Here is a 25,079-nt window from a genome sequence, read left to right as displayed (position 1 = left end):
CATTCCTGTGTGTGTCTGTGGTGTTGCTTGCATGAAAACACATACATCGCAGTGCTGCCTGAGTTTCTGGGGGCTTGTCCAGGGTTCTGATTTTTCTGCCTTTACAGTCACATTATGGACAATTGCTTCCTGATCCAGCAGTCTTGCAGCTATCACAAATGATGATGATGATGATTTAAAAAAAGTAGTTGTTACCCAGCAAGCAGAAAGCGATGCTGGTCTGTTGCAGGCTCCAGTTCACGTATCTGTGGTGCTGTGGAAAAAGAATTCTAAGAACTGAAGGGCAGCAAGGCCACCGTGACATCGAACAAACAGCTTGTTACAACAGACATCAAAACCCCCACAGTGCAGAAGGCAAGATGTCCTGCAAATTTTTGCCTTGAAAGCAGGAGAGCAACAACGTGTCCGCCTCAGTCCTGCTTCTCCCGCCTCGTTATCTGCTCCTTTGGCTGAGGCCAACTGAAGCACCTTCCCTTCCCTGTGATGTTGGGCTCCATTTCCCGCCATCCAGCCTCAGCACAGAGGAGTTAAAGGAATATCACTCAGGCTCCTAGTCTGGTAGAATGCCACAATAGCAGGTCAATAAACACCCACTGCAAGGAGCTTTAGAAAGAGGCCAGTGCTCTGTGTAGCGCTATTTTTACAGCTCGGCAAAGGGGAAGGAAAGTTTGTGAAAGAGGCAGGCAAAGCAAAAGAGCAGGGGAATAGGAAGAGTGTGGTTTGGCTTAGTATTTATATCTTGCTTGGTAGAACGGTAGGAAACCTGTATCTGGCAGGTTCCCATGACTGAATGAGCCTCCACATAGAATCCCTGCATGCAGAAAACTTCCCCTGACAGGAAGGTTGGGCTGGAATTCTTGCTATGTAGGTTTTTCTTTTAAAAAGGGAGTTTTTTCCCTGTTCCACACACACCTGCAGCCTGAATCAGTACAGACCACATGCAGGCTTTTCTCCAAAGTGGGGATCAAAACCAAAAGTGACATGGGAGATCCATTTTCATATTTATGTCTTTTCCCTTCCGTTTAAAGTTCTCATGTGGGACTGCTAGTTTGCTTTGGGAAAACAGCAGGAAGAGGGGGAGAGTGAAGCCTCTTACCCCAGCATTTGCCCTCTTTAAATAGCTCCCTCCCTTAATCTGCTGGCACACCTACTGTGCCTTTTGTAATCTGAGGTGAGGCTCAGTGAGAGAGGCAGACGACTTGATAAAATAGACATCTCCATATTGTCTCTCCCCTCGGGGCCTGTGGCAGCTTCAGTGTGGGTGTTTGAGAGTGAGGAGAAGGAGGATAATTATGGGGGGAGGCTCCTCCCCAGCGTACAGTTTCCTTGATCATATTAAATGCTCCATAAAGCTGTGTTGAACTGAAGCGTGGGGGCAAAAAAGACTCTGGAACATTTGATTGTGGATATCCAGAGTCATGTCTGTTTTGATCCCTAAAAACTAACCTAGTCTGTTGGCTCTTTGTCTTCAGGGGGTAAAGCGGAGATAGGCCAAAGACAGAACACTTGCTTTGCATGGAGAAGGTCCTGGGTTCAAGTGTGCCTTCTTAAACCTGGTCTACCCATGCAGGAGGAGGAGGCAGCAAGGTTCTGAAATGGTGGACAGAACTGTACCACTGCAGGGGAGGGAATTACATTTTTTTACCAAGTTCCCTACATTAATTTTTCCCTGTAAGTGGAAAACTATCACAGCTTGTAGAGGGCTAGATTAGAACCTTTCATCTTGGTGTTGTGATGGTTTTGTTTTTATTTGCAGTTTCCCCCCCAAAAAATGGGAGAACATGTAAAGTGTAACTCTCCCTACCTACAGTCTGCAGAGGTATAGTCCATTCTGCCAAACACCTCAGAGAGCAAAGTTTCTCTGTGTGGAAACTTTGGGGAAGAGTTGCAGTAGACCAGAGTTCTGGTGACAATGTTTGTATACTGGTCTGATCTGCTCATGCCTGGGCCATTCCATTTTCTGCAGATGAGTTCTGTCTTTCTTTCCTGCATGCCAGCAAAATATTTCTCCTTGCCTGGGAGCACCTGTGCTGTTCAGATAACCTCCACTTAAACTCTTGTGTGTGAGTGAGAGAGAGGAATACAGACAGGTGCACTACAAGTGGCCTTCGGGATGGCACTTCCAAAGCATTTCCTAAGTAAGAGATCCATGGAAAGTCCAGTAACCTGAGAAAGAGAATTTAACAAGGAATTCAGTAAAGACCTTGACCAAATCGAACTCTGCTCTTTTGCATGATAAATGAAGAGAATTTGAGCAAATTTTTTTTTGGGGGGGGGCAGCTGCTGGTACAGTTGATGGCCCCTGCACAGCTGGTTTTGGGGTCACACAGGGCCTGCCAGCCAGCTCCCAGGGCCATTTAGAGGAGGAAAGAAGGGAAAGAAGACAGTTGCAGCTCCATTTCCAGAGTTCCAGCCCGTATCCTCGGCATCTCTGCATGAGCCCATCTCCCCACCCCACTCCGCACTGCCAAGCACACTTGTATCAGGGGCCCTCAGTAGGGTACGTGGGCAGGTGTGTCTTCTTGATGGCCAGTGCTGTCTGCAGTTTTGACTGGTAGGTATTTTTTGATGGCCTAACAGAAAACCCCACTGGCTGCTCAGACGGATAAGTGACCTCTTTTGTTGTTGCTGTTGCTACCCAGCAGCAGCCCTTGAGGAAGCACAGAGGCACAGAAATCGCCCACTGGGCAGAGGCTGTGGAACAAATCCCCGATCAATACTTGCATCACACGGCTAACGCTGATGGGATATTTAGTTACAGATAACATAAGTACATTTTGAGAACTCAGAAGCTGCATTGTTGGAAAGGCACTTGCAGATTTTATCTCCGCGTCGTAACAAATTAGAAGTTCAGGAATTTGTTGCCTTGGCCTCTTGTGAGCGGGTGGTTGTTCTTATCGTTTCAGGCTTGCACAATTGAAGCAATCAGCCTGAACTGGTGCAGCAACTCCCATCGGAGGTTTCTTGCCTCCAGGCATATCTTAACAGACTCTCTGCGGTGGGGTGGAGCAGAGCTGGCACTTCTAGATGTTAACAGAAAGTAATAACATTGCTGCAGCTGCAAGCATTCAAAGTAATTGAAGCCTTTGGGGTTCATAATAGTATCTCGCTGTAAAGCAGCTTCTAGTAATTTTCAAGCTGTGTACATACAGGGGGATACTAGCGTGCCGTGGGATAGCTGCTTGTGTGCTGACGGAAACAAGAGGGGCTGGCGAGGCCCAGGGATGCATCCACAGAGGAGTTCACCCGTCATGTCTCTGCACAGTCCATTGCTTTGGTCTTGGTTGTGCTGGAGGCCGTTTTCTTCTCTGAGGCAAGGGTTCTTCCTAAGGGATTCGAGTGGTCAAAGGACACTCGACAAGGTAGGGTTGCCAGGTCCCTCCAAAACACCAGCAGAGGGATGGGGGGAGGGGGATGTTCCAGGAGTTGGCAGTGTTGTTGTGTGATGTGCCCATGTCACCCGGAAGTGACATCATGCGAATGTGCCCGCGTCACCCAGAAGTGACGTAGGCATGTCGATGACATCAGGGGCAATGCTTTGGTTTTTGGACAAAAATCTGTGGTAAAATCAGCTTCAAACTAGGACCCTCAAGGGTCAACCCCCCTGCACAACGCAGGGAATTCACAACTCTCTTCCCTCCTCCACTCCCCCAGTGACCCCTGCTCTGTGCCCAGAGGATGGCAAAAACCCTCCAGGGTCCCTGGGCCGATCTGGCCGGGAGGGAAATTCCCTCCTGACCCCAAAGTGGCAACGGGCATTACCCTGGGCACAATAAGAAAGGGCCACGAGAGCCGAGCACTGGCTCATCCCTTCCCTGCCCTCCCTCTCACCATCTGCCTAAATTCACAGTGAGTCATGGATTTAGCATTGCTGTCCGATGGCCATCTAGCCTCTCTTTTAAAACCTCCAAAGAAGGAGAGCCCACCACCTCCCGAGGAAGCCTCTTCCACTGAGGAGCTGCTCTGTCAGGAAATTCCTCCTAATGTTTAGCTGAAAACTCTTTCTATTTAATTTCAACCCTCTGATTCTGGTCCGACCTTCTAGCACAAGAAAAAACAGTTCTGCTCCATTTTCTATGTGACAGCTCTCAAATGCTTGAAGACTCAGAAGAGTCTTCCCATTGCATCTCTCCGTCACTGTTCTGACCAGCCTTCCAACCAGGAATTGTGCTCAGAACAGTGACTCCCGCAGTTCTGCCATATGTCATGGAAGGGCACCTTGGAGGGCTTGTGTTTCTCACTCTCCCACCCTACAAAGCCAAAATGTTTGGACTGCACATACATAATACAATTCAGGAAGAAGTGTGCCTAGGCTGTCAAATGTTGGTAGAAGCAAGGGCTTATTGTGTTCTTGCCCTTCTGCGGCAAAGACCTAATTCTGCAAGTAAGAAGCTGCACTGGATAGAAATATTGGAGATCAATTCATGCAGGGATATTCTTAGATCAGTCCCCAAAGGCAACTCATTATCTGCTGACAAAGCAAATAACTTTATGTACTAGTTAGGTCCACCATGTGGGTTTTTTAGAAAGTGTTTTCTTGATCCAAGAGGTATTACATTGCTCAAGATGTCATAAATCTGAACACAAGATGTGAAGAGCATTGGCAAGGTTTCATCTGCTGTGCTTTCTCTCAAGCATGTTTCTGTCCTCTATCCAACTACAGGGCTATTCCTATCTGAGCCAGAATTACATCATGTGCCTCTAGACAGTATCTTTGCCAGAGAAAAGATTATTGTAGAAAAATGCATGTCGTTTTCAATAGCAAGCACACAACACTCTGCAGCCGTACAAAAGTAGTGATGGGCCGAATTCCACCTCCAGTGGCTTGGCAACAGAATCTGAGCCCCAGTTTGGGTTCTGGTGTGGCTTCCCAAAACTCACCTGGGCACAGCAATAAGAAGAGCTTCTGGTGGGCACCAAGCAAGCTCTCAAAACTACCGCTCACATGTGTGGCAGTGCCCAGGCCCACAAGGAACTCTGCCCTGTGGGCACATAGAGGCGTGGGGTCTAGGGCACCCCCCAGAAGGATCTGCTGGCTGGGGATTAGTTCAGGAAACCGAGTGTCTGAGCCCTTCCTGCTCCATTAACATGCATTTCCCCCCCTTCCTCTTTTGGAGGTAGCCTTGGTTGCTTTGTTTCCCTGTAATAATCTTAAACTTGCCAGGAGCTTGGCAGAAGCTTTCTCTTCTCTTTATGTCTTTGATGTATGTATGGCGGAGGCTGTTTTGATTTTTCTGAATGTTTTGATTTTCAAAATAAATTCAGTTATCAAAGAAGATGGAAGTCACCTTTCCTAAAATACCTTTGCAACAAAGGGTGCCTATTCTCTGTGCAATACAGATCAATTTTCCCAATCAAAGCATGCTTGGAAAAATTAAGTTGTTATCTGTCTATCTTCACACTTGACAAATCAACCTAAGGAAAATGACTGCACAGTGGGGTTTACATTCTCCATTTCACCAGTGAGGAAGAAACAAGAGAAATGAAGAAGGCACAAGGGTAACAGAAAGCAATGAATGGATCAGTCAGTAGGTAAATATAGTACAGTCCCATCACCCAATTCATTTTGACAGACCAAGCTACCTTAAAACCACCTTATACTGCCCTGACCTGGATAGCCCAGGCAAGCCTGATCCCTCAGATCTCGGAAGTTAAGCAGGGCCGGCCCTGGCAAGTAATTGGAAGGGAGACCTCCAAAGAATATTAGGGCCGGGAGGCAGAGGCAGGCTATCAAGCCACTTCTCTGAACATCCCCCATGCCCCAGTAGGAGTCGCCAGAGGTCATGGGACTTAGAATCATAGAGTTGGAAGGGACCTCCAGGGTCATCTAGTTCAACCACCTGCACAATGCAGGAAATTCACAAATACACCCCCCCCACACACACCCACGGTGACCGCTGTTCCAGGCCCAGAAGATGACAGAAAACCTCCAGGATCCCTGGCCAAACTGGCCTGGAGAAAAATTGCTTCCTGACCCCAAAGTGGCAATCAGCATTTCCCTGGGTGTGCAAGAAAGGGCCACAAGAACTAAGCACTGAGGCAACCCTTCCTGCCCTTCCACTCATGATCTGCCTAAGTTCACACAATCGGCATTGCTGTCAGATGGCCATCTAGCCTCTGTTTGAAAACCTCCAAAGAAGGAGAGCCCACCACCTCCCGAGGAATCCTGTTCCACTGAGGAAACACTCTGTCAGGAAGTTCTTCCTGTATCCTGTCTCTGTCTTCTGCCATATTTGCTACCCCTCCCAATTTAGTATCACCTGCAAATTTAATAGGCATTCCCTCTATCCCTTCATCCAAATCATTGATAAAGATGTTGAACAAAACAGGTCCCAGGACAGATCCACCTAACAGTCACTTCCAGGGTCGGGCACACACGCACAATGCAAAAATACCACCCCCCAAAAAAACAACCCTGCCTTATTCTGACTCAGTCTGTTGTGATCAGTGCTCTCAGGGGTCTCGGGGTCTTTTGCATCACTTATTGCCTGATTCTTTTAACTGGAGATGCCAGGGATTGCATATGGAACTTTCTGCATGCCAAGCAGCTGCTTTGCCAGGGAACCATGGCTCCTTTTAATCTAATCAATCCCATTGTAGCTACTATTGGAAAAAACAGGAATAACTGGTTGGCAAGTTCCACAATACAGGTTGGGTCTAGGTCCTAATCCGAGGAGATCTGTATGCACAGAAAGGCTCTTGTCCACATGCAACTTTATGGTTTGGAATTGTGGGCCGAAAATGCATGTCTGTTCAAGCATATTGAAGTATGCAATTTACAGGCCCAGGGAAATGCCGATTGCCACTTTGGGGTCAGGAACAATGCTCCCTCTAAGCTGTGGAGTCTTGTGAGCAAACATTATACTTTGTGAGCTACTGGCACTAAAGTTGTGAGCAAGCCATTTGGCTCCTGCGTAAATTAGTTTGCTTTGGAGCCATCCTTCCTGAGCTAAGAGAAAAATATGTAAGCTGAAGACTAAAAAACTGTGAGCTAGCTCACACTAACTCAGCTTAGAGGGAACACTGGTCAGGAAGCAGTTGTTCTTCAGGCCAGTTTGACTGGGAAGCCTGGAGGGTGTTTTTTTGGGGGGGGTTTGCCCTCTTCTGGACTTGGAGCAGGGGTCACTGCGGGTGTGGGGAGAAATATTTGTGATTTTCCTGCATTGTGCAGGGGGTTGGACTAGATGACCCTGGGGGGTACCTTCCAACTCTGATTCTTCTCTTGTCCAAAGATATCGTCTGGGGACTAGGAGATGGATTCTGGGACTATCCCTGGTATAAAGGGTCAATTAGAAGACAATTATTTAGAGCCCGAGGAGGAGGAGGAGGAGGAGGAGGAAGTCCTTCTCTTTCTTTCTTTGCTCCTTCTGAGGCATGACTGTACCAGAAACAAAATGGTTTAACGTTCATTCCCTCCCTCTCCCCAGGCATTAGTTAGTAAAGGCAGCTGTAATCCATGAGGGAGAATGTTCATCATCATTGCCAAACTACTTAAAAAAAGATTTTAGCCCCCAAACTGGTAGAAAACAGACATTATCGTGCCTGTGCAGGAGCACTAAGACCCCATATGCTTCCATGAACGTGCATGGCTGGGGGGGGGGGTGCAGCCTGGTGCTGCAGTCTTGTGCTCCTCCCCCCCCCCCATGCTACATGAGAAGGTGTTTCTTGTGACTGTATGCAAGTCCATTAAATGTGCATCCAGTACGTGTGATCTCTTCCTTACATTTTTCAGGGCATTCATTTCTGGGTACAAAATCAGAATGAATACACACCTGTACACGCACAGAAGCAAGCTGTGTGTTCATACAACACAAATGCATGTGTGTAATGTGTGAATAGCCCTATGAATGTGACAGATGAACTAATGTCCCAGTTTTTCCTCAGTAAAGTATTGGAAGGTATGAAATTGTCCCTTGTTTCATCCCACCCTGTCCCTTTTAACTCCAAACTTTTCTTTGCATTGTTAAAGTGCAGCACGTGTGACTCTCCATTCTGTAGCTTTCAGTGACCTTCAGTGCCAGGCCCTCCCCCCCCTTCTACTGTGTGCTGTAACCAAGGCTGTCTGTTTCTCTCTCACAGCTATTCAGTGAAAAAATCAGTGGAGCTGAAGGAACAAAACTAGATGAAGACTTCCAGGAGATGGAAAGGGTAAGGCAACTCGACATCCAGGGTTTATTGCAATTCCTACTTGTAAACCCCAGCTCTCATCATCCCGACCTCGATTTTTTTCAGAGCAGCTGATGAGCACATTGTGAAATTTCTAGATCTGTCTTGAGCTTGGTGTGAGTGTTACATGCAGACATGGGTACACACCATAAAGCTTTCTGGTTACTTCCTGAGGAGAAGGTGCCAGTGTCTTGTGTCAGCTGACTTGGCTACTACCAAGGAGAGATGGCTTTGAAATTCAGGTGCTGAATGTGGGAATGGGTATAAAGATAGAAACAGAGGTGACATAATTGTGCTGGGTATGGTGGGCCGGTCGGGGCGCTGGAACCGGGGCCTCCCCCGGGGCCGGCCTGGGCACGTCCCCAGGCTGGGGCTGCGGCGGGGGAGCCGGTGGGGCCGGAGGCTCCACCGGTGCCACCGGTTGCATTTCTCTCTCCTCCCTGATAGCTTGGATCACCAACTGCGGAATCACATGGAACAGGCCCTCCAGGTCCCTTTGCAGTTGTCGCCTTTCTCGATCTGCTATGTCCATTCGGTGGGCCAGTTCCAGTACCTCATCTGGGGACACTCGCCCACTCCTCGCCTTGGACCGCTCCGTCACCCACGGGGCCGGTGGTGGTTCAAAGGAAGCCCCATACGGGGGAAAACCTCCAGTGGTAAATCCCAAGTCAAACCGGCTGTTACTCCGGGGCCCCTGCGTAAGCATATAAGTCTCTGCAGTGGAATCCGGGTTGAACTGGCCCCACCTGGAGCTTGGCCAATACCCCGGGCTGTGCGGCTGCTGCGGCCCCGATGGGGTCAGGAACACCAGGGTCGATGTCATCTTTGGGACGGCTCCCTTCTCCCCCGTGGTCACTGGCGGCGTGATGGTCACTGGTGTCACCGGCTGGGTCAGGATAGAGACAGGGATTTTCTCTTCTCCCTCATCCTCCTCCTCCTTTTCTGCAGGGTTCGGTTTCTCCTCTCCAGCGCTCATCTCGGTTAGGGAGAGAGGCGCGTAGATAGAGAATGAAGGGATTCTTAACAGAATGTCAGAACCCACAGCCAACAACGTAGTACATGCTTATCAGGAAAGGTAATACTTTATTGAAGAGCTATAGATGCATCCTGGCGGGATCTAGTCCATGGGGTCGCGAAGAGTCGGACTCGACTGTGCGACTGAACAACAACATAGATGCATTAACATAGGCACTGTTAAGAATGATGGCTGCCCATGGGCCATAATAGGATATAGGGTATTCGTATGCACCCCCCCACTGCCCTGGCCAATGAGCCACCCTCCTGCGCGCGGGAGAAAGGGCTTCGGCCGTTTAGTGCTGAAGCTGGGAACGAAACACTCTCTCACGGTTCCCAAGAAACCCAGACATCAACCTCCCCACCTGCAATACTTAGAGATAAGCGTTGTAGCAGCAAAGAAGCACAGAAAGAATGCAAAGCCAATTAGAAGACAACCAACCTCACCACCCTCATGGCAGCATAGTTGACAGTGTCCTAGGCCTCTGCTATTGAGAATGATTGTGAGTGGTAGTAGGGCAATGACAAAGAGCAGTGGTGATAGCAGTCCCCCATTGTCAGACTCACAGCAAACAATGAAATACACACTTGCAGGAAGGTTTTATTTTATTGAAGCCATGAAGTACTTAGAACAGATTCTCTGTTCAGAATAACACAAGGTGCTTGAGACAGGTATAATAAAGCAATTTTTAAATAACATGGACCAATAGATATGGTTCCCGCACCCGCCTTGAGGACTCATCGCGCCAAAACCCTGAGAATGCAATGGTTGTAGCTGATTAAACAATTACGCTATTCTCACACTACTGTTCATTATAGACTAAGCAAAAAGCCTCCAAACGCGAACCACCTGTAGCCTTGGCAGATAAGGTTCCTTCAAAGCACTGCTAGCGTACATGGAAAGGAATGCAGTTGAAGATGAACGCATGAGGTTGAGGGGGGGACATGCGCACGAGAGTCTAAGCCAGTCCAGGGAAGGAGCGAGGGGGGGGATGGACACATCTCATATGCATGGAAAAGACATATTGGCAGCTTGCTGACACCCATGGGATGCTAGTTTGTTGTGCTGGTGGGGCCTGTGTGCTCCAGTGAAGCAGAGGGCTATGGTGTTGAAAGCGTAGCTGCTGGCAGGGTCTCCCATAGCAGACAGGCCTCTGCTAAGGAGTCAGACTAAATGTATCCCAACCTTCCCCCCCCCCACCTTCAGTGTTGTTGAGAAAATCAATTTGAAGTCTATACTGACTTGGTTGTTGCCCAGGTTAACAAGGACCGCGTCAGAGATTGGGGTTCCTGGATCTTTGGTGAAAAATGGGCTACAGGACACTGGCTCTTCTGTTCGGCAACCTGGGCAGAGGCCAGATGTGCTACTGGAAGCAGGATCTTCTATAAAGTAACCTGAGCAGGGACTTGATCAGCTACTGGAAAACTAGCAATGTTGAAAAAATGGTCTTGAGAACAAAACATCATAATAATAATCCCAGCCCAGCTCCAGAAGACAGTGTTGTTGTTGTTGTTGTGCTGTTTATAGTCTGTCCTTCATGTGGAGACACAAGGCCGCTTATATTGTGTAAGTCAAGTACAACCAGCAGGATAAGACATTGAGTGAACAAAAGGGTTTGGGCTACAGAAATCTGAAAAAAACAGAAAACTCAAAAAGAGCTGGAATGAATTATGACCTTTTAAACAGGACATGTTAAGTGGTATAGAAACTACCTATTCTGGAGCATACTTACAGTGATAGGCAGCAATACACTAGTGTAGGTCACAGTCCCTATTCCTTTACCAGTACAACCTTCTGACCATTTCATTCCAGTTTATCTGTGCAGAAAGCCTTCTTCAACAATTCCTTTTTACATTGTTTCCGGAAATCCGGGAGAGGGGGAGCCTTCTCAACCTTGTCAGAGAGGCCATTCCCTACGATGGGGGGCACATGATGAACATACCCACGATAGCAGTAACTGAAGTATCAGATTTAACTACTTGGCAGAAAATATGGTTAAAATAAGTAAATTAGGGGGAACAGGCTGAGAGACCATGTAATGTGCTGTTTCACACCCAAACAATTGAGTACATGCTTGTCATAAGGTTATACTTTATTGTAAGAGCTATAGAGGCAGTAACATCGTCACTGTTAGAAATGGCTACGTTCCTACAAGCATAATGGGATATAGGGTATCCCCCCCACACCCCTAGGCCAATGGGCCTGACTCCTGCATGCGGGAGAATTGGGCCCCAGGCCGTTAAAGCCAAAGCTGGGAATTGAAACTAATCCCATGGGTAATTGATGGGAAGACACTACACAGACAGCTTACAAGGTCAGAGATAATAAGGAACGAAGGAATGCAGCAGCAGTTGGTACACAGGTCAAGCAGATTCACTCCTGCCCATAAACATCACGACAGCATAGCTGACATTCTGCCCACCCAAAAGTCAGCCCCTCCCGGACATTTCGGGAGATCACCTGGCTATTCCGGGAGGTTTCTTGGTTTATCCGGAAACTCCTGGTGGAACTTGCGCAACAGCCTAGGGGCCCGAATATCCCCTACTTCCACCCATTCATGGTGCTGGGGTCCAAAATCATGCCATTCCACCAAGTAAAACAATTTTCCACGTTTGAGTTTAGACTCCAGGATCTTCGAGATTTCGAAATGTTCCTCGCTGTCAGGTTCCACAGCTAAACAAAGGAGTACACGCTTATCGTAAGGTTATACTTTAATGTAAGAGCTATAGAGGCAGTAACATTGTCACTGTTAGGAATGGCTACTTTCCTACAAGCATAATGGGATATAGGGTATTCATATGCACCCCCCCACTCCTAGGCCAATTGGCCTGACTCCTGCGTGCGGGAGAATTGGGCCCCAGGCCGTTAAAGCCAAGGCTGGGAATCGAAATTTATCCCACGGGTAATTGATGGGAAGGCACTACACAGGCTGCTAGCAAGGTCATAGATAAGCAAGGACAAAGGAATGTGGCATCAGTTGGTACACAGGTCAAGCAGCTGCACTCTTGCCCATAAACATCATGGCAGCATAGCCGACATTCTGCCCACCCAAAAGTTTATCCGGAAACTCCTGGTGGAACTTGCGCAACAACTTAGGGGCCCAAATATCCCCTACTTCCACCCATTCCTGGTGCTGGGGTCCAAAATCTCGCCATTCCACCAGATAAAACAATTTCCCACATTTGATCTTAGAGTTCAAGATCTTCGAGATTTCAAAATGTTCCTCACCCTCGATCATGATTGGGGGGGTACAGGCTGCAATGGTCGCCATGGGCTTGACCCTGAATACCGTTTCAGGAGGCTGAAATGAAATACAGAATAGATATTCCTCAAGTTCTTGGGTGAATCTAAGTCCACAGCGACGTCATTGATCATCCGTTTTACTTTAAACGGCCCGATATATTTCCACCCTAGTTTATGGCTGGGCCGCAACACTTGAATGTTCTTAGTAGACACATACACTGAATCCCCAGGCTGCAGAGCCCAACCCTTCACCCTTCTCTTATCAGTCTGAGTCTTATATGCTTCCTTGGCCGTATTCAATGTCTTGCAGAGGAGCGGCCAAGAGTCTTTTAGGTGCTGACACCATTGTGCAGCATCTCCCGTCCCCAACTCAGTGGGTCCCTCCAGGAAAGGCACCAGGGGACTGTCATATCCATACAGCGCCTTGAAAGGGGACATCCCCGTAGATGAATGAAACTCGGCAAGGGGTAGAAGATCCACCCAATCATCTTGTTGATAGTTAGTGAAGCAATGCAGATATTGTTCTAAGGTTTGGTTTACACATTCTATCTGTCCATCAGTCTCGGGATGATAGGCACTGCTTAAAGCACGTTCGATTCCCATAAGCTTCATAAGCTCCCCCCAAAACCGGGAAACGAACTGGGGCCCCCTATCAGAGATGACTTTAGCTGGGATCATGTGTAGGCGGACCACGTGGAGTAAGAAAGCTTTCGCCAGTGCTTTTGCCGTGGGTAGGGAAGCAAATGGGACAAAATGTGCTTGCTTAGAGAATAAATCCATGACAACCCAAATGACCAACATAGTGTTACTCGGGGGTAAATCCGTGATAAAGTCCATGGAGATCACCTCCCACGGCCAACTCAGAGTCGGGAGCGGTTGCAGCAGTCCCGGGGTTTTTCCCGGTCTGGATTTGCACATGGCGCAAGTTTGACATGATTTAACAAATGCTGATAAATCCTTCTGCATCTGCGGCCACCAGAATTGTCTTTGCAGCAGCTGCAAGGACTTAACAAACCCGGGGTGACCAGCTAATTACGAGCCGTGTACCGCATTCAATACTTCCCCCCGTAGGGAATGTGAGACAGTTTGTTGCCGCGGTACCAACACCCATCTGGTTTGACTTCCAACCCCTCCTCCGATTCCACCTCGTCACCCTCCAAGAAGGTGGAGATAAACCTACTGATCCAATATGTCCCGCCTGGTGCGTCAGGGGGGTGGGGACCGGGTCTGGCTGTGTAGTAGGTGAGGAGGGGCTGGAGTGGCTGTGCGTAATCACCGCCCTGCTGAGTTGAGTGTGTGTAAACATAGAGTTTACAATCACCTCCCATTGGCTGTCATGCTGACGGATGCGGGACAGGGTGTCAGCAAGAGAGTTTGCAGAACCGGGGAAATGATGAAGGGTAAATTGAAACTTGGAAAAGAAATCAGCCCACTGGAGCTGCATGGCGTTGAGGCTCCGGGGTGTTTTAAGCATTTCCAAGTTCTTGTGATCAGTCCACACTTCAAACTGGACTCACGCCCCCTCCAACCAGTGCCTCCAGGTGGCGAGCGCCAGTCTGATTGCCCCACCTCCTTCTCCCAAACCAACCAGTTTTGCTCCCAAACCAACCAGTGTCATTAAACTTCCTTGACACATAGGTGAGGGGATGCATTAACCCATCAGCCCCCTCTTGCAAGATCGCCCCCCCCATGGCTACGTCAGACGCATCGACTTGAACGATGAATTTTTTATTTTCATCGGGATGGGCTAATACGGGTTCTGATGTGAACAGGGATTTAAGGCATTCAAAAGCCTCTTGGCACTCTTTGCTCCAAGCTAGCGCCGCCCTCCAAGCTAGCGACCGTTTCGCAGATCTCTGGGTTCAACCCCACCCGGTACAACTCCGCTAAGACCTGATGTGGCCAGTTTTGGCTGAGCAGAGGTTTGAGCCCTGTTCTCCCTGGCTGAAGCCCATCTGCTCGCTCTTGTGTGGTTCCAGAGTAAAATAAGCCAGGTGTGTGTTTAGGGGATGAGACTTCCTGGTGTAGTGATGAGAGTGTGGCCTAGGGTATAGGCAGTCGTGTCTCTGGTATGAAGCTCACTACGTGACCTTGGGCCAGTCATCCACGTTCAGTTCCGCCTACCTCACAGAGACAGACAGATAGCAAATTGTGGTTACCTAAAAAAGAGAGCCTGCAGACCTGCCTGCTTCACTAAAGGCCATGCCGTACAGCATCCTGCCATGATTCCATTTTGTCCTCCCTTCTGCCAGCTGAGACCCCTCTTCCTGAGACATTATTCCTCCGAATCTTATTTAGAAGGCAGGGTACCTTCTGTATCCACTCAACAGACTAAGTGTAAGCTTTTGTACAACATCTGTAAAGACCGGAATGCACTGTTGCCAGATGGTGAACACTCCCTTGAAGTACCCTGCTTATTGATGTTTTTCTTACAGAAAATTGATGTCACCAACAAAGTGGTGGCAGAACTCCTGTCGAAATCCACAGAATACCTCCAGCCTAATCCAGGTAAAAGAAGATCACAGTAACTCGGTCCATAATGTTAAAAAAAATGCTTGGAAAACTATCTCAGCAAGGAGTGTATAATTTGGCACTGTAAGAGAAATAAAAGTCTTCACCATGGAATTGGAATTCTGTGGTAGTCTATCTAATAATCCTGTGTGGCTCCCCCCCCCCCCCATGGTGACCCAAGAACCCTCACAGACCTCGAATAGAGTTTTCTGCAAACCCCGGGAGAATTGACTACAGTAATCTCTTGATTACCAATAGAGTATTAAAGGGGAAGGAAGTATTCCTCACCTATATTGGTTTTTTCCCCCTTTCATGTAAGCCACCTTGGAGATCTTTCTGGATGGAAAGGCAAAGTAGCAGTCCCATTCACACTCATTTTCACCCTTCTCAAAAACAGATAGTTTTTTGGGTTTGTTTCAGTATTCATTTATTGCATTTCTCTGCTTGCATCTCTCACTAAGCGTCCAGAGCCAAGCTGGGAATGTTGAACACTGTGTCCAAGATCCGAGGGCAAGTGAAAGCCACGGGATACCCACAGCCAGAGGGGCTGCTTGGGGACTGCATGATTCGGTACGGGAGAGAACTTGGAGAGGAATCTATGTTTGGTGAGTGTTAAATAGTGGGTTCCATGGATGAACAGACCACAAGTCTAGTGATCAGCTCTACTTTATTAGTGATTTTAGCAAGAGCAAGACAAGACTCCAGAGCCTCAGCTGTGTTAAATAGCATGCAATTGCCACACCCCATTCCAAGTGATAGGCCATTTACATAACATTACTACTTGATTGGTTACTTCCAGAGTCCGGGTAGGCTATTGTTCTTGTGCTCCAAGCTCAGCCAGTCTCTCAGGTGATTCAATCAGGAATGATTCAATAAATAACAGTGAGCATGTGCTGCTATGCAGTGTTAGCGGTATGTTCCCGCACGTCACACATGACAGTATTCCATAAGCAGAGAGGCTGGGTCTGTGTCCCAAGGGGCTTACAGTAGGGGAGGTGCTGGGGAAGAAGATGGAACAGCAGAAAGTGACTTTCACTGCATTCAGATGTTGTGGGAATCCTACTGCAACAACCCCCCCCCCAGTTTGGTCAATCATTTATCCATTGATTCCTTGCTTCCTTCCACAAAGCAGCTGGCTGACGGTCACCCACCCAGCTTCCATTGACAGAGGGGAGATTTGAACATGGATCTCCCAGATCCATGTCCAGCTCTTTAACCATGACACTATGCTGGCTTTGGCTCTAGAACACTCCCTCACGCAACAAGCCACTGTGACATCCTGATGCAGGCACCACAGTGGACTGGAGCTTGTTTACTTGGAACAAGCCAGGATTCTATACGTTGGTTTCAATCCCTCTTTGGAATCCTGGTTTGTGTGAGAAAACTTACCCCGGTTCACTGAGGCTCGTAATTGTTGTCATGACAGCAAAATGGCACTTGATCAAGCCAGGAAGTGTTTGATCCTCCAAGTGCCATGTGCTGGACAAGGAGAGGAGGACACAGGCAGCAGTGGGAAATTGTGTTCATGCCCAATTGGAGTTCAATTACATTTTGCTGGAATGTCTGAATACTGCCTCTTTCTGGGCAAACAGAGAGCGAACATAGAGCCTGTGAACTAATTCCTAAGCCTTTTCAATTTTTTTTAAAGAACATACAACACCATCTATGATGCCTAAAAGTTGCTTCTTCCTATAAGGTGCTGCTTTGATTGATGTGGGTGAGAGCATGAAGCAAATGGCCGAAGTGAAAGACTCTCTGGACATCAACGTCAAACAGAACTTCATTGACCCTCTTCAGTTGCTGCAAGACAAAGACTTGAAAGAGATCGGGGTGACTTCCTTTGTTTAAAGAAATTCCACCCATGCTTGAAAGATTTTTTACCTTTAAAATTAGCTATGTTTAAGTTCTGTGTTGTGCAGAACCCCTGTTGAAAAATGTCACTTTTCTCCTGTTTGTGGACTTTTTAAAATACAAGTGTATGGGTTTGGTGCCGCTGGCTCTGGTGGCTTAAAGGGGGACACAGTTAAGAGCCTTGTAGGGTAGATGGGAATCTAAACTGCAGCTCTGGAGATAACAGTGTAACAAACAGGTCTTTTGTTTTTCAGTGAGCCTCTTAAAACAGAGTGTACACTCAGCTAGACTTTTGGATGGTCTGGAAAGTTGCATGGTTGGGGCAGGTAGAACACTGGGCATGTGTGGATCAGTGCTCCCTCTAAGCTGTGGACTCTTGTGAGCAAAAATTCCACTTTGTGAGCCACTGGCATTTAAGTGGTGAGCGAGCAATTTGGCTGCTGCATAAATCAGTTTGCTCTGGAGCCGTCCTTCCAGAGCTAAGACAAAAATCTGTGAGCCGGAGGTTAAAAAACTGTGAGCTAGCTCACACTAACACAGCTTAGAGGGAACACTGGTGTGGATCACGTTTATTCCCTCAGGCTGGTGCACTTGGGAGCCTTCCCATTTTATTCTCATCACCACACTGTCAGGCAGGTTAGGTGGAAACATGGGCAGCTGCTCCAAGGTCACACAGGGAGCCTCATGGATGCCTAGTCTGTATCTGGCATCTTACATGCCACCCAGTGAAGTTCCAATGCATCATGGAGGATTGGAGCCTGGGTGTTCCAGATTCCAATCTGAAAATCTAGCCACTACACCACACTGGCTTTCGGGGGAGTGGCTGCTGTAGAAAAGTAGCAAGCAGCTTGGTCTGGGTAAGTCATGTTAAGTTGTGTGGAAGCAAATTGCCTGGTGGTTGCTGCCAGGACTAGCCCCACTGAGTCCTCTCTCGATGTCCAAAACAGCCCTGGAAATGGCTCTGCTCCTCACCGTGTCTTTTACTGACAGAAACCAAGGCTTGAAGGCTGCAGTGCTGTTGTGATTGCCTAGCGATGGCCACTGAGGGCATGTGTTTCTTACAGCTACAGGCACTGTCCCTAACATTTTGGGAGGTTTTAACCCCCAAAATTTTGTTTGTTTTTAGAGTTCAGATTTTTTTACAAATCTGAGGCTCTTCTTGGGTTTTCAGAAAGATCTTTTCTGTCTGTCCATGGCTCCACTATCGGCCAGAGAGGACATGTTGAGAAGTAGGTATACTGAAGTTGATGATGATGCTATAACAACAGAATCTGACCAAAAGATTAAATATAAAAGATAGCTGTGTTTTGGTGGAGACCTGCTTCTAATTTGCACGATCTGAAGCCCTTTCACATTGAACAAAGTATCCAGCATGTACGGATTTATTGCTGAGAATACTAAGGTGGCCAATATTTGGAGTGTTTACAGATGCCGTGGGGTTCTGTAGCCTGCAGAACTCCATGTGACTTGCCATTGGCACATAAATTGATGTTAGTGTGTTTTTCTACCAAAGGAAAATGCTTGTAAATCCTCTCCCTGTTCATTTGGGGCTCCGTTTGTTCTAACAATTGGATCCTCCCCTTCCTTTTTTAATAGCACCATCTAAAGAAGCTAGAAGGTCGACGATTGGACTATGACTACAAAAAGAAGCGCCTGGGAAAGATACCAGATGAAGAAGTTAAGCAAGCTGTGGAAAAGTTTGAAGAATCCAAAGAGCTGACAGAGAGGAGCATGTTTAATTTTTTAGAAAATGACGTAAGTGCCTCAAGCTGTTTGGCATCTTTGAGTGTGGAAGACGTATCTGTAGGGGGTATGCGGGAGAGATGCAGCGTCCTAACTCCATGCTTTTCATACTGTGGGTTGGGAAGTGGGCCGCAACTGTCTTGCAGGTGTTTTTTTCCTGGTAGGCACCATCTTGGAAGAGGCATTCCCTCCTGGGTGAGAGAAGAGTGTTTCTTCTAAGAGCCATGGATCAGTAGCAGTTTTTTTTAAAAAAGAAAAAACCTTCCTCATTAATTAAGCAGGTACACCACTGATTTTTAAAACTGTTAGGGAAGACCCAAAAGACCCATGAAAAATGGGTGATATAAATGTGTTCAGTTTTAACTGACAGGAGAGAGGGGAAAGTGGCATGGAACGACTTTGCAAGCTGCTCCTAAAAGTGGGGTAAAAGTTGCAGTGAGTTTAAAAGTGGGTCCCCTCTTCAAGAATCTGGGAACCCACGGCTGTGACTAATCAAGTCTGTCTGTGATCTAGGCAGGATTCCAGGCTCCACCCTCCCCTTTCTTCTAAGAGCCATGGATCAGTAGCAGTTTTTTTTAAAAAGAAAAAAGAAAAAACCTTCCTCATTAATTAAGCAGGTACACCACTGATTTTTAAAACTGTTAGGGAAGAACCAAAAGTGAGTTGTGTGGCCAGAAGAGGAGGGTAGAGGAACAGGGTAAGCTTGGAGAAGGGGCTCAATGGGAAACTTAGGGTTTGCTTCTGCATAAATTGCAAAATGAAATGTACCCTGTCTGTCTATAATGCAGAATATCTACCGGTTTTTACCCATGTACGATAAACTACCCCCCCCAATTCTCTGCTTTTTATTATTGTACATGGTTGTAGTATGCAAACATAAGGAAACTATTGCTTTTTCTTGATGCCAAACCGGGGGGGGGGGATCTAATTTTCCTTTTGGATGAATACAGTAAATATGAAAAATGGGTGATATAAATGTGTTCAGTTTTAACTGACAGGAGAGAGGGGAAAGTGGCATGGAACGACTTTGCAAGCTGCTCCTGAAAGTTGCAGTGAGTTTAAAAGTGGGTCCCCTCTTCAAGAATCTGGGAACCCACGGCTGTGACTAATCAAGTCTGTCTGTGATCTAGGCAGGCTTCCAGGCTCCACCCTCCCCTAAAGTTAAGAATAGCTAACAAACCTTTTAAAAAATACTGCTGCTGGAATTCAGAAGTCTTCATGACTCAGGTTAGCCAGATAGGAGATGAGAATGTGAAAAATAATTTTAAAAATGTAAACATTTTCCATTTTTTTGAAAGCTGGGTGGTTGTGACTACACAGTCACAGATACCATGTGGTACAATGGGTAGTAGTGTGTGGAAGTACTACTATGTGACTATTCAGTGTGATGTCATCACGAGCTCCTCCCCATGAGTCTTGGTATTCGGGATGCCAGGAACCTGGAAACCACCTAGGAAACACTACTGTGTCAGATAGGCTGACAGCGTGCTTCGTAGGTAACTGAAGGAGAGGAGGAGGCAGGGAGTAGAGAACGAGTGTGCACTCAGTTCAGTGGCATATTTTGGCTTTGCTTCAGTAGAGGATGAGGGCAATCGTGTGGGTTTTGAAGGACTTGGACGGAAATGAGGCGGCCGGCGCTGTGCAGGTATTCTGTGAGGCAGTTCCATGGCATAAGGGTTAAGAAGAGTACGGTCTGAGGGAACAGGAAGCCTTTTCTGTTCATGAAACTTTAAGCACTTTAAGGTTTCCTTCACTATCTCAGAATGGGACCTGGCTTTAGTAATATTTTAATGGTTGCACAGTTTAGCCATTAAAAGTGTTGTCATCAGAAGAAAGTTGCCTCACACTGAGCTCAACAGAGGCAGCTCATGAGTGCCTAGGGTTGTAGGCCCCATCAACACAGTCTAGGGTTGCCAACCTTCCGGCGGGGCCTGGCCGTTTCCCAGAAGTACAGCTGCTCTCCGGACAACAGAGGTCAGTTACCATGGAGGAAATGGCAACTTCGAAGGGTGGGGTCCCTGCTGAGGTCACTTCCCTTCCCAACCTCTGCCCTCCCCGGGCACCACCCACAGATCTCCGGGAATTTCCTAAACTGGATTTGGCAACCCTAACAGAGGCTATTTAATTAGATGGCAACCCTCAGAAATAAGGCCTTTCAGAGCAGTCTGAATAAGGATGCCGGCCTCCGAGTGGGACCAGGGGATTCCCCAGAATTACAGCTCATCTCCAGACCACAGTGATAAGTTCCCCTGGAGAAAATGGATGCTTTGGAGGGTGGACTCTGCGTCGTCATTGTACCCCACTGAGGTCCCCGTCCTCCCCAGGCTCCATCCCCAAATCGCCAGGAGTTTCCCCACTGGTGGCCAAGGGGGACCTGGCAACCCTACTATAGAACCATGGGATTCAATCAAAACCCCTTCTCTTTTCCTAGTCAGAAAATGCTTGACGTCTTCCCCCCTTATCCTCCAGTCTGCATCGTTTTCATTGTGTGGGCTTAATGGCAGCTTGTGCATTGCTTTAAGGAGGCTGCCACCTAGCGAGAGGAGTGTGCTTCTCCAGCACAGCCATCTCTCTGGGATTGCCAGTTCACAGCTTTTTAAGAAAGCAAACAATGTTTGAAGAATTTTGCTGCTGAGTGGGAGTCTGGCCTAGCTCCACTAAACATTACAGTGACCCAGTAGATACTGGTAATGTCTTTCGGGCAAGACTCTAGGAAGCTTCAGACACTTGTTCTCGTGCTTCCCCAGTGCAGAGCACACACTTTATGAAACAGGCACAAGGTCTGGCATGGCACTGAGGCCAAGAACATAAGCAGTGCTCCTTCCCCGTCTATAAGATGGGAATAATAGTGCCAGCCTACCTTACATGCTTGTTGTAACGATAACTGAAATAATTTATGTACCTACAGGTATTTTCTATAGAAGATAATACATGTGCTGTTATGCATATTTGTGTTGAACCCTTTAAAAGTGGTGTATATATGCTTGCTGAATGGATGAGTTCTGTCAGCACAAAGCCACGAGTTAGGGCTTCAGTTCTCACAGAGCTCTGCTGGTAAGTAGTCTTCTGGGACAAATGATTTGATTTGATTTATTAAATTTCTACCCTGCCCTCCCGGCCGAGGCTTACATAAAACAACATAAAATTTACAATACACATAAAATAGATTAATATGGGTCCACAGTTGTATAACTGTTGTATTTTGAGTGTGTTTTTAGTATGTGGTTATCGGCTCCAAAACAAAATAGGGTAACCTATATAATGATTATGTCTTCGCACTGGTGTTAAGAACATAAGAGAAGCCAATGTTGGATCAGGCCAATGGCCCATCTAGTCCAACACTCTGTCACACAATGGCCAGAAATACCAGGTGCCATCAGGAGGTCCAGCAGTGGGGCCAGGACACTAGAAGCCCTCCCACTGTTGCCCCCCCCAAGCACCAAGAATACAGTGCATCACCTGCCCCAGCCTGTGAGTTCCTATCTATACCTTGTGGCTAATGGACCTCTGCTCCATATGTTTATCCAGTTACCTCTTGAAGCTGTCCATGCTTGTAGCTGCCACCACCTCCTGTGGCAGTGAATTCCATGTGTTAATCGCTCTTTGGGTGAAGAAGGACTTCCTTTTATCTGTTCTAACCCGACTGCTCAGCAATTTCATGGAGTGCCCACAAGTTCTTGTATTGTGAGAAAGGGAGAAAAGTACTTCTTTCTTGACCTGCTCCATCCCATGCATAATCTTATAAACCTCGATCATGTCACTCCTCAGCCGTCATTTTGCCAAGCTAAAGAGCCCCAAGCGCTTGAACCTTTCTTCATAGGGAAAGTGGTCCAACCCTTTTATCATTCTAGTTGCCCTTTTCTGCACTTTTTCCAGTGCTATAATATCCCTTTTTGAGGTGTGGTGACCAGAATTGCACACAGTACTCCGAATGAGTATGTACCATCGATTTATACAGGGGCATTATGATACTGGCTGATTCGTTTTCAGTTCCCTTTCAAATAATCCCTAGCATAGCATTGGCCTTTTTTATTGCAGTCACACACTGTCTTGACATTTTCAGTGAGTTATTTACTATGACTCCAAGATCTCTCTCTTGGTCATTCCCTGCCAGTTCAGACCCCATCAACGTGTATTTATAGTTAGGATTTTTTGCTCCAATATGCATCACTTTGCACTTGGCCACATTGAACCCCATTTGCCACGCTGATGCCCACCCGCCCATCCTCGACAGATCCCTTTGGAGTGCCTCACAATCCTCACTGGTTTTCACCACCCTGAACAACTTTGTGTCATCTGCAAATTTAGCCACTTCACTGCTTACTCCCAACTCCAAATCATTAATGAACAAGTTAAAAAGCATCGGACCGAGTACTGATCCCTGTGGTACCCCACTGCTTATCACCCTCCACTGAGAAAATTGCCCATTTATACTTACTCTCGGGTTTCCTATTAATCAGCCAGTTTTTGATCCACAAAAGGACTTGTCCTTTTATCCCGTGACTGTTGAGCTTACTTAGGAATCCAGTGACTATTGAGCTTAGGATGTTTATTATTCCTAAAAGATTTTTGATGCACCTTCTTTAAGAGGCAGAGTGTGGATCGGCGGAATGGCCTTTGGCTATTCTAGTGGTTAATCTTTTCAAAATAGGTGGACATACCTGTTCCTGTTAGTAGCTGGGACAGGATACCTGTGCCTCCTGATGGGGCTTGGAAGGGAGCCCCTAGGGCTCTGACCCCCAAGTTTCATGGGTAGGGAGAAGCCCACTCAAAGCAGCAGAGATGTGGAGTATTCCGCTCTGGAGCTGGAGGCAGCTGGGGACACACGAGGGCCCTTATTCTAAGTGCCCATTCTGAGGTGAGCAGGCACGAGGGTAGAACTGGGGGACCCTTCAGAACACAAGAGGCAGCTTTGCTTGTACAGAACCCTTGAGATCAGTTCAGATGAGCAGGTGTGGTGATGCTTATCTGTTTTTTTTAAAAAAGCACCTTGAATTAGTCTGCTTCTGTCAGAGCACCTCTTCTCTCTGTAGCTGCCATTTCATTTGACAGTTGCATCAGCACTGAATTTTCATTCTGCGCTTATGCCTCATCTGTTCCTTTTTCTGGCACTAGTCTAATTTTTTTGAGCAAACCTTATGATCTAGGGGAACAAGACCTCTCTTTGCTGTATGCTGAGTCCCTGTGTTACCAGTTGCTTGGATCTCTGTTGCTGAGACAGCCAATTAAAAACCATGAGGCTTTCCTTTGGTTCTCCCTTCCAGGTAGAGCAAGTCAGCCAGTTGCTAGTCTTGGTGGAAGCTGCACTTGACTACCACAAACAGTCCACAGAAATCCTTGAGGAACTGCAGAGCAAGCTTCAGAACAGGTACAAGCAAACATGTATTGCATCCGTCTTTAATCACGTTCCTCCGTCAAAGAATGCAAGGTGGATCTGGATTATCCCAACTCTGCTGTGAAGCTTTCTGGAAGCCCTTGGGGCCAGTCGCAGTCTTTCAGCTTGCACTTCCTCACTGACCTGTTGTGAGGGTCACGCGAGAAATAAAGCAGCATCAAGGGCTGATTTTATCGCAGCTCCCTTTTTGTGTGGTTTTAGCTGTTTACTTTATGCTGTGTTCTTCTGAGGTTTTTGACAACCTGGGCTTATTATTATTAATTCTGGTTACTTTAATCATAATATTTGTGTGCCCTACTGATAGGGGGCACCTCAGTTGCACATTAATACACTATAAGAGATTAAGCCCATAAACCACTAGATAACAAGAAACTACAAGACAATATTAAAGCAGCAGCAAAAAACCCTTAACATTCTATAGTGTTCTGTTAGCTTGCTGCAAGATACTTTGAATGTACAGTGGGAGGCAAAAGTGGCATATAAGTTTTTCAAAATGTTAAAAATTATTATTTAAGATTAGTGGCAAAGTCCCATGATTTCAAAGAGTTCTCAGGTGAGAAGAGAGTCTGAGGGATGGGGCAGTTGCTGAAACACTTGAGTCAGGTTCCTTCAGGCTTCCATGATTTCAGAGTTTGCCTCTTGCCCCCCCTGTTTCAGAATAAACATTGCATCGAGTCATCCCAGACGTGAGTTCAAGCCAAAATCAGTGATAACAACGACGTTGGAACTATGCGATGGCCAACAGCACAATGGCATTTCGTTCAGTTCTCCACTAAAATCATCAGGTGAGCATGGGGAGTTGTGAAATTAGCTCTTCCACAAGATCTGTTGAGAGCACGTCTGCTGAGATGCTAAGAGAAGGGAGTGCTGCCCTCTTCACAATGAAAAGACGTCTGTAGATGTGCCTTTCACTTAATTTTAGACTACTCTTTCCTGAGGTTCTTTTCTGTAAACCTGGAGAGCTGACCATTCAAACCATGCGCTCTTGAATGCATATGCACCTGATCAGGGGTCATTTCATAGAAAAAGAGCTGCAGGAGCTCATTAGCATAAGGTATGCTAATGAGCTACTAGGCTATTAGCATAATAGCTCATTAGCATATGCCATGCCCCCTGACATCACCGGAAGTTATGTCAGATGGGGAAGCAAAAGGG

General features: G+C 47.1%; 1 protein-coding gene across 1 annotated transcript in view; it reads left to right on the top strand.

The window, feature by feature from the left end:
* Positions 1-25,079, top strand: part of LOC107123880 (endophilin-A3) — a 47,996-nt gene that overhangs the window by 18,851 nt on the left and 4,066 nt on the right. Inside the window, exons 2-8 of the mRNA XM_015427222.1 lie at positions 8,080-8,148; positions 14,860-14,932; positions 15,397-15,540; positions 16,632-16,765; positions 18,383-18,541; positions 23,794-23,897; positions 24,582-24,709. Of these exons, the coding sequence (XP_015282708.1) occupies positions 8,080-8,148; positions 14,860-14,932; positions 15,397-15,540; positions 16,632-16,765; positions 18,383-18,541; positions 23,794-23,897; positions 24,582-24,709 (811 nt within the window). The remainder of the gene's footprint in view (positions 1-8,079; positions 8,149-14,859; positions 14,933-15,396; positions 15,541-16,631; positions 16,766-18,382; positions 18,542-23,793; positions 23,898-24,581; positions 24,710-25,079) is intronic.

The sequence above is a fragment of the Gekko japonicus genome, unplaced genomic scaffold, assembly GCF_001447785.1.
Source record: "Gekko japonicus isolate JY-2015 unplaced genomic scaffold, Gekko_japonicus_V1.1 scaffold1102, whole genome shotgun sequence".
NCBI lineage: Eukaryota > Metazoa > Chordata > Lepidosauria > Squamata > Gekkonidae > Gekko > Gekko japonicus.
This window is presented reverse-complemented; position numbering and strand designations above follow the sequence as displayed.